Source organism: Haliotis rubra, unplaced genomic scaffold, assembly GCF_003918875.1.
Source record: "Haliotis rubra isolate DU_JTF1 unplaced genomic scaffold, ASM391887v1 Scf24, whole genome shotgun sequence".
Taxonomy (NCBI): Eukaryota; Metazoa; Mollusca; class Gastropoda; order Lepetellida; family Haliotidae; genus Haliotis; species Haliotis rubra.
The window spans coordinates 2,331,262-2,356,834 of NW_025766447.1; the positions used below are offsets into that span (position 1 = coordinate 2,331,262).

Here is a 25,573-nt window from a genome sequence, read left to right on the forward strand (position 1 = left end):
GGTTTTGTAAATACATGCTCATTTTTTGTGTATAACATGTTGCAATCAACAGACATCATAACATGTCATGTGTTCAAGTATCACACCTGCCTGTCTGTGTAATTACATAATGTGACAGAGACCGAACTCGGGCCATAAATCAATGCGTTTTGTTTATGGTGTATAGCCTGATTGGTGTTAAGTTCAAATTGCATGTGGTCAGTGATAGCAGTTGTGTATTGAATATTGTCATTAGCAGACAGGCAGGCAGACACACAGGTGTCAATAAAACAAGACATTGAGTTTTGTCTGTGACAACGACATATCTATATCACAGTTACAAATTCTGTCAACGCTAAATAATGACATTGCTTTTAAGTATCGAACTGAGAAAGTGACTCGGTAAGAAGAATGTGTGGTGAAATAGACAAATGAAATTATACAAACAGTTTATTTACTGTCTTAACATATAAAAAGCTTCCGGCCTGTGAGATATCAACAAAACATTAGGAAAATATCTCACACCAAAGCCTTCACCGAGTATTCACCGGACAGCGCGAAGTTGCGCGAACCTATTTCACTGCACACGTACTATGAGCGCAGCCCAGCTGTTGAAACCAGTTTCCCCGCGAAAAGTCGGGGGAAAATTAGTGAATCGTTTGAACTCCGATTTCGCACGGTTTTTTTCATCGCGTTATTTTTCAACTTTATAAGTTGAATTTGCATTTTTTGATGATTTGTTTCAGTAAGTCCATACCGAAAGGTATCAGAATCTGCAAAGTGGTGTTTTACATTTCATGTGACCTTTAATGTCAAATACAGTGCTCCCCTGTAAACCTTAATGTCATGTACAACGCTTTCCTGCAAACATTTAAATCTCAGAATTTTATTCAACTTCAGATAAAAGATGTTTAACAAATGATCATAGTTTCAAATCACTATTATTGGTTTGCATTACAAGGTTATGCACATTAAATGAAACCCTGAGAACAAGAAGGGTTGGTTTCTTCGGTAGTCTTAGTTAACGGTCATTATGCACCGCACGTGCATTTGTTTCACTGTTCAAACTACTGCGTGTAAGAAAGTGTAATCCCAAATATAACATATGTTACATCAGTGTGCTTAATAGTGAGTCAAATTCTATGTATAAGTCAATATCAGTACTTAATTGTAAGTCAATTTTGCTGTAAAAGTCAACAATCATACTTACTGGTAAGCCAAATGTTCCTAGTAAGCCACCAGTACTACTTAACATTAAATCTGATTCCCCATAAGCTAAAATCACTAATTTGCTTCAAGCTGAACAATTAAATGAACTAAGCACAAATAGCATTAAACACTAAGCTTCCTTGTAAGCCCAACACTTAACCATAAGCCTCCACCACTAGATATACCACTTCCCTTTAAGTGGAACCCTTTCCCCACCTAATCCCACCTGCCCCTCCCACTGCACCAACCTCCTGGCCCTCCCTCTGCTCCTCTGTTTGCCCCCTCCTCTGCCCTCCAAGGAATCAGTAGGAACCAGGAATGGTATGTATCTAATTACTACAAATTGGTCAGCTGCAGCCACTGCTGTGAATCAATAGTCCAGGGAAGAAGTACTGATGCCTCCAAGGTGTGTAACACCACCTCTAATCACCTTCACTAACAGATTCAAGACACATACATAAACACTTTCTTGTTCATACTCAACATGTTTACACACAACAAATAAAACACAGGCTTCTTACAGCTTTTATATAACTACAAGATGGTTACTGTAGCAGTGGTAATTTTTACATTTAAAAACCCCAAACTGCTTGATTTTATGAAGAACTACAAATAATCACTGACCAAAGGAAAGTATGGACTTGTAAACTGGATTTGACGAAACTATATCTAACATTATCAAAACATTACAAGGCTTAAAGCCTCACACACTGCCATCACCATAAATAACCATTTCATGTTAGTTTCAGAGGCAAGGGAGGCTCAATCGTCCAGAATGACAACTGGCTGTGCAGAGTCGCCTCCCTTGGACATACCAGACACCTGTGATTGTGGGTTTGCATCCTTGTTTGCCCTGATAATGTTTCTACAGTGAGCGAATGAGTGAGTTGGGATTTACACGGCTTTTAGCAATATTCAAGCAATATCACGGCAGAAGACACCAGAAATGGGGTTCACACATTGTACCCATGTGGGGAATCAAACCCAGATCTTCGGCGTGACGAGCGAACGCTTTAACCACCCACCCATTTCTACAGTTGACAGCACCATACCTACTTGTGTGGTTCACAGAAGTGTTAAACATCCCAGACCTGCATCACTTTCGGCTTTTCTCCCACGTTAAGCTGGCGTAAAGTGATAAAACAGCAATACCGCTAAAATGGTTCTAAATCCATCAATCACTCTTGTGTGTTTCATGTTTAGCCATCATCAAACTTGGGTACATACTTTCTTTCACCTGGTATTTTAGTAGTGTCACTTTCTAATGCAGACAAAAAGAAGCATCCCTGTGATGGTAGTCACTGAAGCAAATCTGGTCTAATTGGCACCAAGCAAGCATCCACTCCATGGGGTGTGTCTGCGGACAGTCCTGCTGTGTCCACAGCCAATTGCAATTATCCTCAAGACTGTACGGTGATTCCGACTTGCACCTCATCCAACTGATTGAATCCAAATTCCTCATACAAGTGCCGACCCTATCTTTTTTAGGGGGTATGAATAAAATAAGCTTTCAGATACCATTGTTTTTATCCGTCACCGACGGACACCGGTGACTCTGATAGAGAAAGTTGACATGATGGCTGCAAGCTGGATTGAATAAACAATTACACATTGATAAATGTGTTATTAGTTTGTACTTTACTTTTATAAAAATGTAAAAAAAATATCCTACCTACCTACCCTAAATTTCAAAGAGGTGTAATCGGAACCACAACATTTTTTTTATTTGGCCTTATAATTGGTCTCAAGCAAGCCATGACTGTCATTAAGCGACAAATGGGGTAGGGTGGTGAGGACTGCTGACCTGGATGCTCATGATGTTGATCACTGGATTGTCTGGTCCAGACCCAATTATTTACAAACTGCTGCCATATAGTGGGAATATTGCTGAACGCAGTGTTAAACAACAAACAAACAAACAAAACATTATTGTTTGAGTTCATGCATTACCTCTCCATGTCATCACCTTCATGTACCTATCAAACCAATCAACATAAAACAAGTACTTATCAACATGCAATATTCCCTCCATGCCCAAATAGCTTATATGTAGCAATTGAGTATTGTTTTACTGCACCTTTAGCAATGTACCCATAATATAGTGAGGGCTACACACTTTGTGCGTATGTGAGAAATTGTACCAACGCCTTCAGCAAGACCAGCAAACACTTCAACCAGGCCTAAAAAAAATGTTGTGGTTCCGATTACCCGACCGACCCTTGAAGTCTGGTGCCTACCCTAGTTTTTTTAAGAGGTCTGAATAAAATAAGCTTTCAGATACCATTGTTTTGGCCCCGGCACCAATGGACATCGGTCATTGTGAAGAGAAAGTCAACATGATGGCCAAGCTTGATTGAATAAACAATTATACATTGATAAATGTGTTATTAGGTCATACTTTACTTCTAAAAAATGTAAAAAAAAAAGAAATAATTCCTACCTACCTACCCTAAATTTTAAAGAGGTGTAATTGGAACCAAAACATTTTTGTATTTGGCCCCACTAGGCTACCCTGTCACCATCACTGCTGCAGCAGGGAGTCCAGAGTGTTTTGTTTGTTTGTTGATTAAAGATACACAGCAATATTCAAGCAATACGACAATGATGTCCAAGATATTTTTATGGATTAAACTTCTTTTAATTTCTCTCACGATGTTTCGAGACCATTCCAGGTCCCTTCATCAGGTGAACTTCATGAAGTTCACCTGATGAAGGGACCTGGAATGGTCTCGAAACGTTGTGAGAGAAATTAAAAAGAAGTTTAATCCATAACAATATCTTGGACATCAATGTACAACTTCTAAATGCCACTGAAAGACATAATACGACAATGGTCTGTAACTAATCAAGTCTCCAGCAACTAATCCCTTTAATCGCCTTGTATGACAAGAATGGGTTGATGAAGATCAATTCTAATTCAGATCTTCACATGAACTAACAAAACGTATTCACAGAAGTATCATTTAAGATAGTCATCACATCTTTGACACTGAAGAACTGAAGAGACTCTACTGTCAGCACAGCTTAGAATTGGTCTTCAGCAACCCATGCTTGTTGTAAGAGGCGACGAATGGGTTAGGAAGGTCAGACTTGGTGACTTGGTTGACATACGTCATTGTATCCTAATTGAGTAGATCGATGCTCATTCTGTTAATCACTGGATTGTCTGGTCCTGACTGGATTACATTCAGACCACCATCAAAGAGGTGGAATATTGCTGAGTGCAGCGTTAAACATCAAACAAATGATAATAAGGGCTTCAAAAGCCATAAAGAACATAGAAAAACCACTGCACATTATTATTATAGCTTAATTATGCATGTAAAAATATATAATGAGACATTCTGGAATGGCAAATAATAGCATATGCTATACTTTTGTTAAGTACAGTGAAAGGGTAAGTGGAAGGAAATGTTTGAGTCTGTGGTAAAAGTATCGAATTCCTTGTACACTCGGTGCACATGCAGCAAAGGCACATAACCAGTGTATGAAATAAGCCAAAAATCCAGCCAGACATCAGGGCTGCTAACTTCAAAATGTTACCAGCCCAAAATGGCTTTAACCAGACCAAATTTGTTGAATTTACTCGGATGTATAGAACATCTAAAAATTTTACCAGACCATCGGGCTGATGAGCTGTAAATTTAGACCGTCCATCAGAAATCTAGCCCATCTCGGGCGTCCGGACGGGCCTTATTTCATACACTGACATAACATATGCCATAACATTATGATATTATACTGATGTTTTCATATTGGCCTTATTCAGTCCAAGGTCAGTCATATTGGTCTGAGGCAGGTTGTACTAGCCCTCAGCTTGTCAAGGGCCAATAAGACTCACCAAGGACCTATAACAAGATCAATATGAAAACATCCATTTAATGACATACTTATTGATTGACTACCAAAACAATATGTTTCAAAGTAGTTCAAGGAAAAGCTAAAGTGTCACAGTTATCGGAAATCAAGATCCCTGGTCTAACAAAGCTAATGACAGCAGGCTATCATCTTGTTGTGATTGCAATGTGATGAATGCAATCACATACAAAAGTCATATTGGTCCTCACAAATTAAGTATTGGTCAGTTAAAATCTTGTATTGGCTCTACGAAGCATTTTTGTGATACAGGCCAATTTAAGCATATTCCTGAAAGTCGATTGATAACCACAGAAAGAATGAACCATGTTTTACTGCATCTCAAGTGGGCACCGTAACCACTGGGCTATCCCGGGATAAAGGCTGACACACAGTGTACTTGACACGGATCATGGTTGTGGAATAAAACATGACTGTGCAATTAAAAGCAAAGAAAGATGTTTGTTTCCACTTCAGTTCAAAACAATAGATGATAAAAGACATGATAGTATTATTACCCCTGTTTCCATGAACCAATATCTGGGAAAAGTAAGACTGTTGTTAACAAAACCAGATAAGGAAATGAAACTGTTCCTGGACACTGACAAAACTCAGTTCATGAGTACACATAGAACAACAATTTGCGAACAGTTAGTTAAATGTCGGGACATTGTTGGATACTTGTACTTTTTGACAAAGTTTATTTATTCCTAATCATGACCAGGCAGGTCAAGGATAAATGATGATGTATTATTGAGCTTGCAATGTGTTTCAATATTCAGTCATCATGATAAGTGATATATCATCAACTTCGCCCAGTTTGGGTTCCTGTGTACACCTGGTGGGAACAAAGGAAATTCCATGTGGTGTGGCCTATGTGACCACACATGACCCGTGTCATGTACCGTTACCTACATCCTAGAGCTGGACACGCTAATCAACATTAAACGGCTTTGCCAGCATCCCATGAAACCATCACGAATACAGACATGAATGGACAATGGTTAGGTCACTGGAATATAATGGTATGGCAATTAAATGTTGATATGACAGTTGGAGATATAATTAATCGATCTGTGATCTAACAGCTCAGCTGTTCTGAATATCGCTGAGAACAACAAACCAAGGCGATTGTCAAAACAAGCTAGTTTGCGGGGAGAATGGGGGACTGTGGGGTGGAATACAGTACCTCTGATCTTGTTTTGACGTGGTGGCTAAAATGATTATGATGGTTCATCTCGCCGTGCCATTAAACTCAAGATTTTTGTCCACACATCCATGTAGCGACAGAAAATGAACAAAAGAAAATAATAACATGAACTGCTCCGACGAAGTCAATATGCAACAAGCCATTTGATTAGTCAATTCCTCGTGACGAAATTGAGGCAAATGCGCGATTATAATTTCATGTTGTTGTTTATCAGATGTCGATTTTAACAGTATTCAGCTGCAAAAGGTTAGAAAATAAAACTCTTTCTATTTCGATGCTTTATTTTTATCGATTTCGGCTTCAGTTGGGAAATGTGGAGATGTTTCTGCATACAGGTTCCGTAATCTCGTCCAATCAAAACGCCGCTTACATTGCTGGGCACCAGCTGATGAAAACTACTCTTCCCAATGTTTTGATTCGAACATGACGTCATAATACGGGAAAGTGTGCTTCCCCTCTGTGAACCAATGAAATTACAACTAGCGGGAGATATAAACAGGTGCTTGGCGATATAATGGTACCATCAATATCGCCTTCGTGATCAGTTTGGCTAATAAGAACACGTGAAATAGGTTAGCTCTACGGATCCACCAACCAAAACTTACGTATTTGTGGAATAAAATTAATAATGTGAGAAGAACATTTATATTATCCCCGAATCTGATAACTAATTTAATTACGTATAAGACAAAATATTATGGATAATAATATATTGTCTTATGGAGAAGCATGTACAATGTGAATGACCCCCCCCCCCACACTAAATTTATGTACAAAATATGTTACCCCCCCTCCCTGCATGTCATGTACAAAATCAATGACCCCCTCCCCTAGCTCCCCATAACAAAATGGGTACCCCTTAAAATCATCATCTCTCTCTCTCTCGCGCACGAACGCACGCACGCACGCACACACACACACACACACAAATAAATAAATTATGAACGGTCTCTTATACCTGAATACCAACTTCTATATGCCTCTCAAGAACCTAATTTCATTATAAGAAGAAGCTTTTGACATGAGATTAGTCGAGACACGAGCTTCGTAAAATCATTAGGAAACATGTAATGTATTATAACTCGATATACGTGTATCACTAATGTATTTATTATTCCCATTTTATGATGTAGGTGTTAGTAAAATGTAGCTATAATCCCTTTTTGTGAAAACAATTTGTGAAGCTGAAAGGACAACATGTCATCAATAATGTTCCTTTGTGATGTCATTATCATTTTGACCCTATGAGATACACTTCTAAAAAAGAAACGCATAAGCCATTTTTAGAAGATTTTTTGCGTTTGAGTGTATTCAGTATAGATTAGTAAATCTACATACATAAACACTACCTTTTGACAATTCCGCTGTGTAAGATAAAAGTAATTAATCAATCAGCGTGTTATCGGTTAATCCTTTGATCGATGTTTATAATGTTGAATATTTACTCCAGACACAAGAAATGCCAAATGGGAACCTTTATCGGGTAATCTAAGTGTGTTACCACTAATTATACCTGTTATAAATTCATTAACTGACCATCAAGTGAATGATGACAAATAACATGTGTAGGTTTATACCACCTAACACGGGTTACAACAAGGGAGTATTAATTGCTGTATTGCATGTGAAAACTTATGGGCCGACACTGTTTTGAGAACACAAACAGATTTTTACATAACATGATTAAATATCGAGGTAAAAAACACAGAAATGGGATCAATTTGGATCAGTCATTATACAAATAGGGCCTAACGACACCAATCGATTTTGACAGAATTGTCTATGAAAACAAGTTGTAACTCGGAAACTAGGCAAAGCAGGAGACAAAATTAAATGACAGTAGATTGTGAGAACATATAGCTTTCATTTTCCACAACAATTTTCACGATTTCAGGTTTATACAAGCCTGTAAACAAGATAATTTACCCCCTAAAATGTAGATGAATTCTGCATCGGCCCTCAAAGCTATTCCTCATATGACGTCACAGAGTCGCGCCGCTCTGATTGGTTGAAATTTCGTTCGCGGGTGAGAATTGTGCACTGTTGTCAAAAAGGTCGATTTAAGTCAATTAAAGGTCGAAATGAGTAGTTTTAATGACAGGGTTTCATTTATAACGATGCCAGTTAGTGATTTATGTATTTGTACCCCCTAGGGTTTATGTGACCTTTAAGAGCAATTATGTCATGTAATTTCAATTGTAAACATGTGAAATTTCACACGTCTATAGACAAAGAGTTCGCCAACATAACAGGAGCCTATATTGGTGTGTTTCCGTTTACTTGAGTCCACAAGATGGCGTCAAAGTCAGCCACTATTGGCAGCAATTACTGCTCGGCACCGTCTCGGCACAGACTGGATAAGTCGACGAAGTCGTTCTTGCGGGATTCTTCCCTACTGTTCCTGCAATGCGATGGCCAGTTCATCCTATAGGTGTTCTATCGGGTTTAGATCTGGTAATCTGGAAGGCCATGGCAATACATTGACGTTAGAATTGGCAAGGTAGCGGACCGTATGTGGAGTAGCGTTGTCATGCTGGAACAACTCCCTCTGTCGGTCCATACTCGGAAGTATGTGACGTGCAAGGACTTCGTTGACGTACTGATTTGCTGTCAAATTCCCCTGAACCACTGGATCAGATCTGTATGTGCTGGATATCTCACTCCACACCATGACACTGCCTCCACCGAATCTGTCGACCTGTCGAATGCAATTAGGGGCAAAAAACGGTAAACCCACTGTCTTCCATTTCGCCGGTGAAGAAGAAATCGTGATTCATCACTGAACCGCCTCCAGTTCAACTAAGGTTCCAGTTTCGGACTCTACGACACCTCTGCAACCGATTGCGCTGATAGAAGTCCCTCAAAACGGGGGCGACAACAGGCCTTCTTGGTCGAATCCCCACTTCACGCACTTCCTGATGGTGTGATCGGAAATTCTTCTCAAACCAGGGATGTGGCAAGACGATGACGCACGTGAGCAGCCTGGATGTAGCGGTCCGGGGCCTGGGTGGTAACTCTTACACGGCCGCTTCTCGGGCGATCTTGGGCGGAATTGGTCTGCAGGAAACGGTCCGAAAGGCGAGATATGGTGCTCTGATGAACGTTGAATTGTCGGGCAACTGCAGACTGCGACTCCCCAGCTTCAAGGCGGCCTATGGCGATGTTTCGATTGGCGGCACTCAGTCGTGGCATGATGATTTCGTCTTTTCCTTGCAAAAACGAATGGGGCTACCGTGCATGCGGCCGCCTTTTGGAGCCCTAATGCCTGATGCCTCAGCCTCCTTGATGTGTTGTACCTGATGTTGCCGCCGCTCGGAGGTATAATGTTTGATGTTGCCACCTCTTCGAACCATAATGTCCGATGCTGCCACATCTTGAAACCACAATGCCTGATGTTGCCTCCTTTTGGAGACATCACGCCTAATTTTATTGCCTCTTGAGGCCACCGTGCAGGCTGCTGCCGCCTTTTGGAGCCTGATGCTGCAGCCTCTTTGATTTGTAATACCTGATGTTGCCGTCGCGCGGAGGTATAATGTTTGATGTTGCCGGCTCTTGGAGGTATAATGCGTGTTCAGACCCGGGTTAGAATTTGTCTTTATCAACCAATGCTTGTCGTAAGTGGCAACTAACAGGATCGGGTGGTCATACTTGCTGACTTGGTTGACATATGTCATCGTATCCCAAGTGCGTAGATCGATGCTTATGCTGTTGATCACTGGATTGCCTGGTCCAGACTCGACAATTTACAGACCGCCGCCATACATAGCTGGCATATTGCTCAGTGCGGCGTTACACAACAAACAAACCAATTAAACGTGTTCCGAACCGATTTCCAGTCCCCGCCCAACAGTGATACATCTGGCAAAGACGACAGTGAATCGACTTATCATCCGCCAATGCTCTTTACATGTAAGTGCATGCACGCTACTCTTTTACATACCCCACTTGAAAAGCAACGCTGACGATGTAAACAATTTATTGAAGAATGATGAAAACAACAATCCTTGACTTGATTCAGCAGCCCGTCTCCGAATCCATCAGAAGAGTCACGCGCCGTTCACAACTTCCAATAAATCGATACAGTGTGATGTGGCGTCGCCTGCCGCCCGCCGCATGCCCGACAGGCACCGGTGTCTCTGCACATGGACAGTGGTAGTAAAGTAACCAGTGGATGGTGGCAAGGCTCAGATTGAGGCCATTAACTCTATCACCTTTCTAAGACGTCATAATTGCTTTCCATGTTTTCTATGTAACTTTCAAGATGTATACCACGCATTTCGTAATTTCTCTACCATTGTGAAGTTGAACAAATCAAAACTATGTAACGACAGATGGCCTCGGGCTAAATACATAACGCTTTTTCGCTCAATGCCAACAGTATTACTTGAAAATACCTGCTTCACTCTGCTAATTACTGTGTACGGTGAAATTACGACATCCATGTTCCTGAAGACTTCATTAGCACGTCACCCGTGTTCAGGTAGTCAATGATTTATGCATGTAACATCGCCTATGATACCAATATGAAATATATCACCACCCAGTAGCCATGTCGTGTTTGCTTCACATTACTCACCGCCAATCCTGCCTGTATAAGTGCTTTTGTCCGACAGTTTATGTTTCATTTACGTACTGGATGGACACGAGATTTGTATGTTTTGTATTGATTGTTTATTCCTTTAACAGTGCCACACATTTGTTCTTATGTAGGTAGGTGTTGTAAACTGAGGTGAACTGAGAAACTGAGAAAGAAATACCGCGGCTGCTTAGGATGTTTGTTTGAAATTTCAACGACTTCTTTCTCTTGCAATTAGATCTACTTTGATAATTTATTAATAATTACTTAACGTTATTAACAAACTCGACGGGGAGAATGATTTTTTTCTTATTTATTCTTCATTTGGGAAATGTGTGTCGGCGTATCCGCATCCAAGTAATAAAACCACCTTAAATGGATTAGCCTCAACGCATAAGGCAGTGTTCTACAGCTTCTCAACACGCATCCTTGTCATTGGGGAACCCTGCTGTAATGATGAAACCTAGCGCTAATAAGACGACCACTTATCTGTTTTTTACTTGTTCTGCAGTAAAGTGCCACACTAGCATTTTATCTCTCTCACTGTGCCTCTGCAACATCAATCGACCACCCGCCGCTGGGTGTATTGGTTTTCTGACGTCAAAGCGCTTCTCACAGCTTGGCGGATGAGAGCCGGTGACATTAACGGACACGCGCGTTCTTCATACAGACATGTTAAACGTATATATATACAGACTGCGCCAAGTTTATGCATTTCATTGTTGACTTAAGAGATCATGGTTTTTCTCGACGGTAACTGTATTATTCGGTTATAGCCAGTGTTCTCTGCAGTCGCTTGTGATTGCCTCATATGTAGTATGCAGTGTAAGACAGTAGTGATGTGTTTTAATGTTTGTTCGTCATGTCAGTAGGAGCACATACCCAGTGTTACGTATAACAAGGATTTGGGAGTCAAGTAGATGGCATGGTGGCGGGCCTGCGTTCTCCAGCTATAGGTGCGTAATGCACGTACGTCATGCGCTGTGCGTGTTGATATTGTCATTAAATGCCAAGGACGTGCCCCAGCAGTGTCCATATCAGTACTCGGTCTGAATATGAAAACACGAGTGTTTGTGTACCTGGCGGCTCAGATAACACCCAATGGTTCGCTATCACCAATATTTGCCAAACGGCGATTAAACAGTACTTCAATGAGTGAATTAGAGGTGCTAAGCGCCAGTATAGGATCTGCACACAGGGTGGTGAGCATCAGTATAGGATCTGCACACAGGGTGTTGAGCATCAGTATAGGATCTGCACACAGGGTGGTGAGCACCAGTATAGGATCTGCACACAGGGCGGTGAGCACCAGTATATGATCTGCACACAGGGTGGTGAGCACCATTATAGGATCTGCACACAGGGCGGTGAGCACCAGTATAGGATCTGCACACAGGGTGGTGAGCACCAGTATAGGATCTGCACACAGGGTGGTGAGCACGCAGTATAGGATCTGCACACAGGGTGGTGAGCACCAGTATAGGATCTGCACACAGGGTGGTGAGCACGAGTATAGGATTTGCACACAGGGTGGTGAGCACCAGTATAGGATCTGCACACAGGGCGGTGAGCACCAGTATAGGATCTGCACACAGGGCGGTGAGCACCAGTATATGATCTGCACACAGGGTGGTGAGCACCATTATAGGATCTGCACACAGGGCGGTGAGCACCAGTATAGGATCTGCACACAGGGTGGTGAGCACCAGTATAGGATCTGCACACAGGGTGGTGAGCACGAGTATAGGATCTGCACACAGGGTGGTGAGCACCAGTATAGGATCTGCACACAGGGTGGTGAGCACGAGTATAGGATTTGCACACAGGGTGGTGAGCACCAGTATAGGATCTGCACACAGGGCGGTGAGCACCAGTATAGGATCTGCACACAGGGCGGTGAGCACCAGTATAGGATCTGCACACAGGGCGGTGAGCACCAGTATAGGATCTGCACACAGGGCGGTGAGCACCAGTATAGGAGCTGCACACAGGGTGGTGAGCACGAGTATAGGATTTGCACACAGGGTGGTGAGCACCAGTATAGGATCTGCACACAGGGCGGTGAGCACCAGTATAGGATCTGCACACAGGGTGGTGAGCACCAGTATAGGATCTGCACACAGGGCGGTGAGCACCAGTATAGGATTTGCACACAGGGTGGTGAGCACCAGTATAGGATCTGCACACAGGGGCGGTGAGCACCAGTATAGGATCTGCACACAGGATGGTGAGCACCAGTATAGGAGCTGCACACAGGGTGGTGAGCACGAGTATAGGATTTGCACACAGGGCGGTGAGCACCAGTATAGGATCTGCACACAGGGCGGTGAGCACCAGTATAGGATCTGCACACAGGGTGGTGAGCACCAGTATAGGATCTGCACACAGGGCGGTGAGCACCAGTATAGGATCTGCACACAGGGTGGTGAGCACCATTATAGGAGCTGCACACAGTATAGGGCGGTGAGCACCAGTATAGGATCTGCACACAGGGTGGTGAGCACCAGTATAGGATCTGCACACAGGGTGGTGAGCACGAGTATAGGATCTGCACACAGGGTGGTGAGCACCAGTATAGGATCTGCACACAGGGTGGTGAGCACGAGTATAGGATTTGCACACAGGGTGGTGAGCACCAGTATAGGATCTGCACACAGGATGGTGAGCACCAGTATAGGATCTGCACACAGGGTGGTGAGCACCAGTATAGGATCTGCACACAGGGTGGTGAGCACCAGTATAGGATCTGCACACAGGGTGGTGAGCACCAGTATAGGATCTGCACACAGGGCGGTGAGCACCAGTATAGGATCTGCACACAGGGTGGTGAGCACCAGTATAGGACCTGCACACAGGGCGGTGAGCACCAGTATAGGATCTGCACACAGGGTGGTGAGCACCAGTATAGGATCTGCACACAGGGTGGTGAGCACGAGTATAGGATCTGCACACAGGGTGGCGAGCACCAGTATAGGATCTGCACACAGGGTGGTGAGCACCAGTATAGGATTTGCACACAGGGTGGTGAGCACCAGTATAGGATCTGCACACAGGATGGTGAGCACCAGTATAGGATCTGCACACAGGGTGGTGAGCACGAGTATAGGATCTGCACACAGGGTGGTGAGCACCAGTATAGGATCTGCACACAGGATGGTGAGCACCAGTATAGGATCTGCACACAGGGCGGTGAGCACGAGTATAGGATCTGCACACAAGGTGGTGAGCACCAGCATAGCATCTGCACACAGGGCGGTGAGCACCAGTATAGGATCTGCACACAGGGCGGTGAGCACCAGTATAGGATCTGCACACAGGGTGGTGAGCACCAGTATAGGATCTGCACACAGGATGGTGAGCACCAGTATAGGATCTGCACACAGGATGGTGAGCACCAGTATAGGATCTGCACACAGGATGGTGAGCACCAGTATAGGAGCTGCACACAGGGCGGTGAGCACCAGTATAGGATCTGCACACAGGATGGTGAGCACCAGTATAGGATCTGCACACAGGGCGGTGAGCACCAGTATAGGATCTGCACACAGGGCGGTGAGCACCAGTATAGGATCTGCACACAGGGCGGTGAGCACCAGTATAGGATCTGCACACAGGGCGGTGAGCACCAGTATAGGATCTGCACACAGGGCGGTGAGCACCAGTATAGGATCTGCACACAGGGTGGTGAGCACCAGTATAGGATCTGCACACAGGATGGTGAGCACCAGTATAGGATCTGCACACAGGGTGGTGAGCACCAGTATAGGATCTGCACACAGGATGGTGAGCACCAGTATAGGATCTGCACACAGGATGGTGAGCATCAGTATAGGATCTGCACACAGGGCGGTGAGCACCAGTATAGGAGCTGCACACAGGATGGTGAGCACCAGTATAGGATCTGCACACAGGGTGGTGAGCACCAGTATAGGATCTGCACACAGGATGGTGAGCACCAGTATAGGATCTGCACACAGGATGGTGAGCATCAGTATAGGATCTGCACACAGGGTGGTGAGCACCAGTATAGGATCTGCACACAGGGTGGTGAGCACCAGTATAGGATCTGCACACAGGATGGTGAGCACCAGTATAGGATCTGCACACAGGATGGTGAGCATCAGTATAGGATCTGCACACAGGGCGGTGAGCACCAGTATAGGAGCTGCACACAGGATGGTGAGCACCAGTATAGGAGCTGCACACAGGGCGGTGAGCACCAGTATAGGATCTGCACACAGGGCGGTGAGCACCAGTATAGGAGCTGCACACAGGGCGGTGAGCACCAGTATAGGAGCTGCACACAGGATGGTGAGCACCAGTATAGGATCTGCACACAGGGCGGCGGTGAGCACCAGTATAGGACCTGCACACAGGGCGGTGAGCACCAGTATAGGAGCTGCACACAGGGTGGTGAGCACCAGTATAGGACCTGCACACAGGATGGTGAGCACCAGTATAGGATCTGCACACAGGGTGGTGAGCACGAGTATAGGATCTGCACACAGGATGGTGAGCACCAGTATAGGAGCTGCACACAGGGCGGTGAGCACCAGTATAGGATCTGCACACAGGGGCGGTGAGCACCAGTATAGGAGCTGCACACAGGATGGTGAGCACCAGTATAGGATCTGCACACAGGGCGGTGAGCACCAGTATAGGACCTGCACACAGGGGCTGGTGAGCACCAGTATAGGAGCTGCACACAGGGTGGTGAGCACCAGTATAGGATCTGCACACAGGGCGGTGAGCACCAGTATAGGATCTGCACACAGGATGGTGAGCACCAGTATAGGAGCTGCACACAGGGCGGTGAGCACCAGTATAGGAGCTGCACACAGGGCGGTGAGCACCAGTATAGGAGCTGCACACAGGGCGGTGAGCACCAGTATAGGATCTGCACAAGGGGCGGTGAGCACCAGTATAGGATCTGCACACAGGATGGTGAGCACCAGTATAGGAGCTGCACACACAGGGCGGTGAGCACCAGTATAGGAGCTGCACACAGGGCGGTGAGCACCAGTATAGGAGCTGCACACAGGGCGGTGAGCACCAGTATAGGATCTGCACACAGGGCGGTGAGCACCAGTATAGGATCTGCACACAGGGCGGTGAGCACCAGTATAGGAGCTGCACACAGGATGGTGAGCACCAGTATAGGATCTGCACACAGGGCGGTGAGCACCAGTATAGGACCTGCACACACAGGGCGGTGAGCACCAGTATAGGAGCTGCACACAGGGTGGTGAGCACCAGTATAGGATCTGCACACAGGATGGTGAGCACCAGTATAGGAGCTGCACACAGGGCGGTGAGCACCAGTATAGGAGCTGCACACAGGGCGGTGAGCACCAGTATAGGATCTGCACACAGGGCGGTGAGCACCAGTATAGGAGCTGCACACAGGATGGTGAGCACCAGTATAGGATCTGCACACAGGGCGGTGAGCACCAGTATAGGACCTGCACACAGGGCGGTGAGCACCAGTATAGGAGCTGCACACAGGGTGGTGAGCACCAGTATAGGATCTGCACACAGGATGGTGAGCACCAGTATAGGAGCTGCACACAGGATGGTGAGCACCAGTATAGGATCTGCACACAGGGCGGTGAGCACCAGTATAGGACCTGCACACAGGGCGGTGAGCACCAGTATAGGAGCTGCACACAGGATGGTGAGCACCAGTATAGGATCTGCACACAGGGCGGTGAGCACCAGTATAGGATCTGCACACAGGGCGGTGAGCACCAGTATAGGATCTGCACACAGGATGGTGAGCACCAGTATAGGAGCTGCACACAGGGCGGTGAGCACCAGTATAGGAGCTGCACACAGGGCGGTGAGCACCAGTATAGGATCTGCACACAGGATGGTGAGCACCAGTATAGGATCTGCACACAGGGCGGTGAGCACCAGTATAGGATCTGCACACAGGGCGGTGAGCACCAGTATAGGAGCTGCACACAGGGCGGTGAGCACCAGTATAGGAGCTGCACACAGGATGGTGAGCACCAGTATAGGATCTGCACACAGGGTGGTGAGCACCAGTATAGGATCTGCACACAGGGCGGTGAGCACCAGTATAGGATCTGCACACAGGGCGGTGAGCACCAGTATAGGACCTGCACACAGGGCGGTGAGCACCAGTATAGGAGCTGCACACAGGGTGGTGAGCACCAGTATAGGAGCTGCACACAGGATGGTGAGCACCAGTATAGGATCTGCACACAGGGCGGTGAGCACCAGTATAGGACCTGCACACAGGGCGGTGAGCACCAGTATAGGAGCTGCACACAGGATGGTGAGCACCAGTATAGGATCTGCACACAGGGTGGTGAGCACCAGTATAGGATCTGCACAAAGGGCGGTGAGCACCAGTATAGGATCTGCACACAGGGCGGTGAGCACCAGTATAGGATCTGCACACAGGATGGTGAGCACCAGTATAGGATCTGCACACAGGGCGGTGAGCACCAGTATAGGACCTGCACACAGGGCGGTGAGCACCAGTATAGGATCTGCACACAGGGCGGTGAGCACCAGTATAGGAGCTGCACACAGGATGGTGAGCACCAGTATAGGATCTGCACACAGGATGGTGAGCACCATTATAGGATCTGCACACAGGGCGGTGAGCACCAGTATAGGATCTGCACACAGGATGGTGAGCACCAGTATAGGAGCTGCACACAGGATGGTGAGCACCATTATAGGATCTGCACACAGGGCGGTGAGCACCATTATAGGATCTGCACACAGGGCGGTGAGCACCAGTATAGGATCTGCACACAGGATGGTGAGCACCATTATAGGATCTGCACACAGGGCGGTGAGCACCATTATAGGATCTGCACACAGGGCGGTGAGCACCAGTATAGGATCTGCACACAGGGCGGTGAGCACCAGTATAGGATCTGCACACAGGGCGGTGAGCACCAGTATAGGATCTGCACACAGGGCGGTGAGCACCAGTATAGGATCTGCACACAGGGTGGCGAGCACCAGTATAGGATCTGCACAAAGGGCGGTGAGCACCAGTATAGGAGCTGCACACAGGATGGTGAGCACCAGTATAGGATCTGCACACAGGATGGTGAGCACCATTATAGGATCTGCACACAGGGCGGTGAGCACCAGTATAGGATCTGCACACAGGATGGTGAGCACCAGTATAGGAGCTGCACACAGGGCGGTGAGCACCAGTATAGGATCTGCACACAGGGCGGTGAGCACCAGTATAGGATCTGCACACAGGGCGGTGAGCACCAGTATAGGATCTGCACACAGGATGGTGAGCACCAGTATATGATCTGCACACAGGGCGGTGAGCACCAGTATAGGATCTGCACACAGGGTGGTGAGCACCAGTATAGGATCTGCACACAGGGCGGTGAGCACCAGTATAGGATCTGCACACAGGATGGTGAGCACCAGTATAGGATCTGCACACAGGGCGGTGAGCACCATTATAGGATCTGCACACAGGGCGGTGAGCACCAGTATAGGATTTGCACACAGGGCGGTGAGCACCAGTATAGGATCTGCACACAGGATGGTGAGCACCAGTATATGATCTGCACACAGGGCGGTGAGCATCAGTATAGGATCTGCACACAGGGGCGGTGAGCACCAGTATAGGATCTGCACACAGGGCGGTGAGCACCAGTATAGGATCTGCACACAGGGCGGTGAGCACCAGTATAGGAGCTGCACACAGGATGGTGAGCATCAGTATAGGATCTGCACACAGGGCGGTGAGCATCAGTATAGGATCTGCACACAGGGCGGTGAGCACCAGTATAGGATCTGCACACAGGGCGGTGAGCACCAGTATAGGATCTGCACACAGGGGCGGTGAGCACCAGTATAGGAGCTGCACACAGGATGGTGAGCACCAGTATAGGATCTGCACACAGGATGGTGAGCACCAGTATAGGAGCTGCACACAGGGTGGTGAGCACCAGTATAGGATCTGCACACAGGGCGGTGAGCACCAGTATAGGATCTGCACACAGGGCGGTGAGCACCAGTATAGGGGCTGCACACAGGGTGGTGAGCACCAGTATAGGATCTGCACACAGGGCGGTGAGCACCAGTATAGGATCTGCACACAGGATGGTGAGCACCAGTATAGGATCTGCACACAGGGCGGTGAGCACCAGTATAGGATCTGCACACAGGATGGTGAGCACCAGTATAGGATCTGCACACAGGGCGGTGAGCACCAGTATAGGAGCTGCACACAGGATGGTGAGCACCAGTATAGGATCTGCACACAGGATGGTGAGCACCAGTATAGGATCTGCACACAGGGCGGTGAGCACCAGTATAGGATCTGCACACAGGATGGTGAGCACCAGTATAGGATCTGCACACAGGATGGTGAGCACCAGTATAGGAGCTGCACACAGGATGGTGAGCACCAGTATAGGATCTGCACACAGGGCGGTGAGCACCAGTATAGGATCTGCACACAGGATGGTGAGCACCAGTATAGGATCTGCACACAGGGTGGTGAGCACCAGTATAGGATCTGCACACAGGATGGTGAGCACCAGTATAGGAGCTGCACACAGGGTGGTGAGCACCAGTATAGGACCTGCACACAGGGTGGTGAGCACGAGTATAGGATCTGCACACAGGATGGTGAGCACCAGTATAGGATCTGCACACAGGGTGGTGAGCACGAGTATAGGATCTGCACACAGGGTGGTGAGCACCAGTATAGGATCTGCACACAGGGCGGTGAGCACCAGTATAGGATCTGCACACAGGATGGTGAGCACCAGTATAGGAGCTGCACACAGGGCGGTGAGCACGAGTATAGGATCTGCACACAGGATGGTGAGCACCACTATAGGATGCAGTATAGGATCTGCACACAGGGCGGTGAGCACCAGTATAGGATCTGCACACAGGATGGTGAGCACCAGTATAGGAGCTGCACACAGGGCGGTGAGCACGAGTATAGGATCTGCACACACAGGGTGGTGAGCACCAGTATAGGAGCTGCACACAGGGCGGTGAGCACCAGTATAGGATCTGCACACAGGGTGGTGAGCACCAGTATAGGATCTGCACACAGGGCGGTGAGCACCAGTATAGGATCTGCACACAGGGCGGTGAGCACCAGTATAGGATCTGCACACAGGGCGGTGAGCACCAGTATAGGATCTGCACACAGGGCGGTGAGCACCAGTATAGGATCTGCACACAGGATGGTGAGCACCAGTATAGCATCTGCACACAGGGCGGTGAGCACGAGTATAGGAGCTGCACACAGGGTGGTGAGCACGAGTATAGGAGCTGCACACAGGGTGGTGAGCACCAGTATAGGATCTGTACACAGTGTGGTGAGCACGAGCTATGGTGGCTCATTCGGGCCATCGCTTTATCGCCCTGAAAAATCTAGGCGATATCGCGACAAAGCGATAGCACGACACGATATTGCGATATGGCGACACGATATAGCGATATTGCGATACAGCCCAAAAACGAAATAGCGATAACACGACACGATATGGCGATAGCAAGACACGATATGGCGATAGCAAGACACGACATTGCGATAACACGACACGAAATGGCGATAACACGACACGAAATGGCGATAACACGACATGAAATGGCGATAACACGACACGAAATGGCGAAACAGCGATATTGCGATATAGCGATACGGCGATAATGCGATATAAACAGGCGACACGGCGATAGTGCGACATAACGATATGACGATATAGCGATACTGCGATAAAGCGAAATTGCGATAATGCGAAATGGTTAAGCGACATGGCGAAACAGCGATATGGCGATAAAGCGATATATTCATCTTTATATGAGTTTGTGTGTATGTGGTATGTACGTATGTGTATCTGTGTGATGCGTCCATGTTGTATTTGAATTAGTCTCGTATTAGTTTAAGTGAGAAAGCAAAAACGTTTTAGGGATTTCACGTAATGATAATATTCGGTGTATGCAAATGGATTTTATGCAATAGTAATCTTCTATGCATGCCCATCATAAATATGGTGCTATTGTGTAACTCATCGTCTGAATCATCAAAATGCAGCAACAGCCGAATAATACAAACAGAAAGAAACACACATGATCGACGAAGCACTAAAAGGTGGAGTGGTTATTATTATTTAAGACTAGATCTCTTATAGCAACTTCGGTGTCATATCACCACTAAATAAAGCACAGTGGAACAACGTCGGCGAATGGAATCACTGTTCCATCCAAAAGTGTTGAAAATTACACTAAATGTAAAAATGTTTGACTTATTTACCGGTTTTCTTTAAATTGTCATTACTAGCATGTCATTTGGCTGATTATATTCAATCTTAATACATACAACACGAAGTAAAAGTTCGTTATTGTACAAATTTATCATTGTCTTATCTTTAAAACCATCGTATGAGCTACAGCCAAATCGAGAAAGTGTTACTCTTACTTTGTAAAAGATAAGGTTCTGCTTTTTTAAAATAAAGTGTACTATTCAGCTTTTTCTAGAATTGGGTAAACTGTCATGCCGTTTTGAGATGTACATGTCTTTTAAGGCCCATGTTAAACGCTTTAGACATCTGTAGCGAGTATACGTGTTGTAAATACATATACACATAACCGTTAATTAAGCACAACCTGAAACTAAGGGCAATTTTAAAACTTTTAGCTCAAACAGTCGATCATACTAGAATGCACATGTAAAGCACGTGCTTCACCCAATCTATAAAATGCAGTGGGTCGCAGGTTCATGTGCTGCGAACGCGCCTACTACATTGGGGTATATATTTCAAAATTGCAGTGTGTGCAGTCTGAACTGATATAAAAGATGACAGTACATGTATCTTTCCAGTAAAATCCTAATGCTCTTGCCTCAACAAATCTGATAAAACTATATGAATTGAACCTACTTTTGAAATCAAATACTTTAATCCAATCATGTGTAACATTGTATCCCGGGCTGTTTAGTTGGGCTATCTGTCTCCTCAAACACAGAAGTTCCTAAGCGGGTCCACAACACTTTATTCGGCGTCAAATATGCAATTACATGATAGTACAGCAATTGTATCGTATGTACAGTACATGTATGGTCAGCCTACAGTACACAGTACCTCATCCATTATATTAAGCTTCCGTGGCCAACCGGCCATTTGCTGCTGGCCTACACATGGCTTTGCTTTTAACTGCACTGTAAAGATTTAGATATACTACTTTTACTTAACTTAGTGAGTTTTGTTTTACGGCGCACTCAGCACTATTCCAGCTATATGGTGGCGGTCTGTAAATAATCGAGTCTGGACCCGACAATCCAGTGATCAACAGCATGAGCATCGATCTGCGCAAATGGGAACCGATGACATGTGTCGCCCAAGCCAGCGAGCCTGACCACCCGATCCCGTTAGTCGCCTCTTAAGACAAGATTGGGTTACTGAAGATCAACTCTATCCTGGACCTTCACGGGTGACTTAACTCAGGAATACACGAACATATCTATATCCCCCTAAAACCTACATCCCGCCAAATTGCCAACAATAATAGTCAAAACTCTGAGATTGATTTACTATACAGTGGACTCTGAATTATCCGACAATCTGTGTATTCCGACATATATTTTGGGCCCCGGCAGCGTTCTTCTATATTATCATCATATTAATATTGAATTATCTGACATCTGTACTTTCAGAATTCCGACACCACATTCTGGTAACAATGACACTATCACGCTGTACAATCCGACATCCTCTCCCAATATTAGACTAAAATAGCCAATCAACCTGTCAATGGCTACAATGGAGGATTTTTTCATGAAAGTGTGAATATGATTGTGATTGGGTAGTCCGCATGGTATGTACATTGTACTGAAGAGAATAAATACCAATGATACATGTGTATGTAAATACTGATTTTGTTTTTTCCCTTTATTCACCGAGTAAATAGCTATCAAACATTAATTTCATGAAGCCAGTTACAATGTATGGTACTGTTTGAAAAGTATTCAAACAACGAGACAGTGAATTATCCGATACGCTGTATAATTCGACATGTTCCCCCGGTCCCAGTCAGTGTCGGATTATACAGCTTCCACTGTATCTACTGAAATTATTTTGGTGTGCAATGTATTGTTTACTTATTTATAGATAGAAGAAGAAAAGTATTTTAGAACTTTTCGTTTATAATGATAGTTTCCTTTCTTGATAAGCAACCACCATTCTTAAAAGTAGATTGACTTCAGAGATCGATTTCCCATAAGATTAGGCAGATCGATCAGGCACCGTAAGAGCCCAAATCTATTCTAATGAACTCTTATAGCTTACAGAATTCTCAGGATCTTGACATGAACAAGTATCACAGTTTGGAATATGTCATCTCTCATTGTGCTTTTGGTTGAGCTATTTCAGTAGAATGGGCGGTTTTACGATGCGTTTATTTCACATACTATTTTTTCACATTTTTTTATTCACTTCACTTGGATACACTTTGTATGAAACAATCCGTGGACATAGTTTTGTAATGATATATAATGAGAAATGGCATGTCACTTTGTTTCAATTTCACTGGGAAATAAATATGTAAAACTGGAACAAACGCAGATACACTTGAGTAGAACTATTTCATTGTCATAATCACAGAACATTTTGGAGCTTAATCCATTTTCTCTCAAATAAATTCATATTGAAATTGTTTCTGGCAATATATTTCTCAATGTCATACACATCTTTTAATAACCCTTTATATGTGGTCAAACTTGGTTTCACACCCTTGATATTCCTGACAAAAATGTGGCGCTTGGCTAGTATGATCATATGGTTGAGCAAGGGGTCGCTATTCGCACAAAATAGTATATCTTGAGCTGAGAGTACGAATGTTCTGTACAAGACACAATTAACAAAACCGGTGAATTCTTTCCAGAATAATCTAATGATGGGACTTTCAATATATACATGATAAATATTCTCACTTACGTCACACGATATTCATATGTCATTATCAACTAGTTTCATTTTAATGTATAAATAAGTCTATTAATAAATTTGTATTGAAAATCCAAAAAAGCTTTGGGTCTTTAATGGTTAGTCTATATTGCACAAATATGGTCTTCCAATCGATATGATCGTTTATTTCACTTTCCCATTTATCGCATACGTTTGGAAAATTGGATTTCGATATGAGACTCGTAAACTAATCTATATCCTTTAGTCGGTATGATAAGATCATTCCATGGGGAACTTATCGATACCTTTGTTATGTTTGGGTGTCCAGCAGTTTGAATGACTTCTTTCCATTTTGGGGGGAATACTGACGATGACACGATTTATGTCAAGTACTGTGCCCTTAATATCAAATTTTGTTTTAAGTTCTGCAAATGAGAGTACCTCTTGGTCATTGAAAATGTCTTTAATATTAACAATTCCTTGTTTGAACCAGTTATTGATTATCAAATATGTGTTGCAAAACTGGTGATTTAACCAGAGAGGTTGCATAACAATGTCGTTTATGTTGATATGATTCACTACATATCCCTTTATATATCTATGCCAGGCATCAAGTGCATCTTTATCTCACATACTTCCCGCTATCTTATTATTGAATCCTGAGAATGAATCAACTTACCCGCTTTTCTACATATCGCCATATCGCTGTATCGTCATATCGCCATATCGCAATGTCGCTGTATCGCAATATCGCGTAGCCATATCGCAATATCGCCTTTTCGCGTTATCGCAATATCGCAATGTCGCCTCTTTTTATCGCCATTTCGTGTCGTGTTATCGCCATTTCGTGTCGTGTTATCGCCATTTCATGTCGTGTTATCGCCATTTCGTGTCGTGTTATCGCAATGTCGTGTCGAGTTGTTGCCATTTCGTGTCTTGTTATCGCTATATCGTGTCTTGTTATCGTCATGTCGTGTCATGTTATCGCTATTTCGTCTTTGGCTATATCGCAATATCGCTATATCGTGTCGCCATATCGCAATATCGTGTCGTACTATCGCTTTGTCGCGATATCGCCTAGATTTCTTCAGGGCGATAAAGCGATGGCCCGAATGAGCCACCATACATTTCCAACATTGTTTTTCCTTTAGTGGCATATCCTCCCAGAATCCGCTGGACGGATACAGTATTGCTTGGAGGAGGTGATGAGGGTCTGCAGGAGATTCAAACTCGGACGTTGATCATGGAAAACCTGTTTGTCTACCCGGCTACTGGAGTTCCCAGCTTCTCATCCCCAGGAGACCAGGAATACTTCAAACTCGACTATTGCTTTTAATTATTACAGCTAAATCGATAATATTCCCTGGAATCTGTAATGAAACGTGGTAATACATTGATAAATGAAATATTTGGTTTATGTTGGAAACTGGTGAGCAGGTTGTAAAATTCCACGTTAATTAGGCACTGAATAAGAAATGGAATGCTTGACGTCATCGTAAGCCACAACCTGCTGTGAGTTGTAAAAGGGTTATTTATGAAGCTTCTCCATCATCTTGGCGGGATAGAAGGGTTCTTTAAATGTTCATTTAACAGGTTTGATCCTTTAGGTGTAAAACCATAACTGCATCTTTATGATCTGGGTATATTACACACTATCCTATTGAAAAGATGTAATGATTTAAAGATGTTTCCTTTACGCCAGCAAAATATATCTAATTGATTTCATGTTCATGCTGGGGACCAGGGTGCCGTTGTACAAAACAACCTTAGCGCTAAGGCTACCTTAGTCTATGTTAATGTATGGGA

General features: G+C 44.9%; 1 protein-coding gene across 1 annotated transcript in view; it reads right to left on the reverse strand.

Annotated features, from left to right (window-relative positions):
- Positions 1-6,371, reverse strand: part of LOC124278627 (F-box/LRR-repeat protein 20-like) — a 34,008-nt gene extending 27,637 nt beyond the window's left edge. Inside the window, exon 1 of the mRNA XM_046714393.1 lies at positions 6,233-6,371. Coding sequence (XP_046570349.1) covers positions 6,233-6,280 — 48 coding nt within the window. The 5' untranslated portion in view covers positions 6,281-6,371. The remainder of the gene's footprint in view (positions 1-6,232) is intronic.
- Between the last annotated feature and the right edge of the window lie 19,202 nt (positions 6,372-25,573).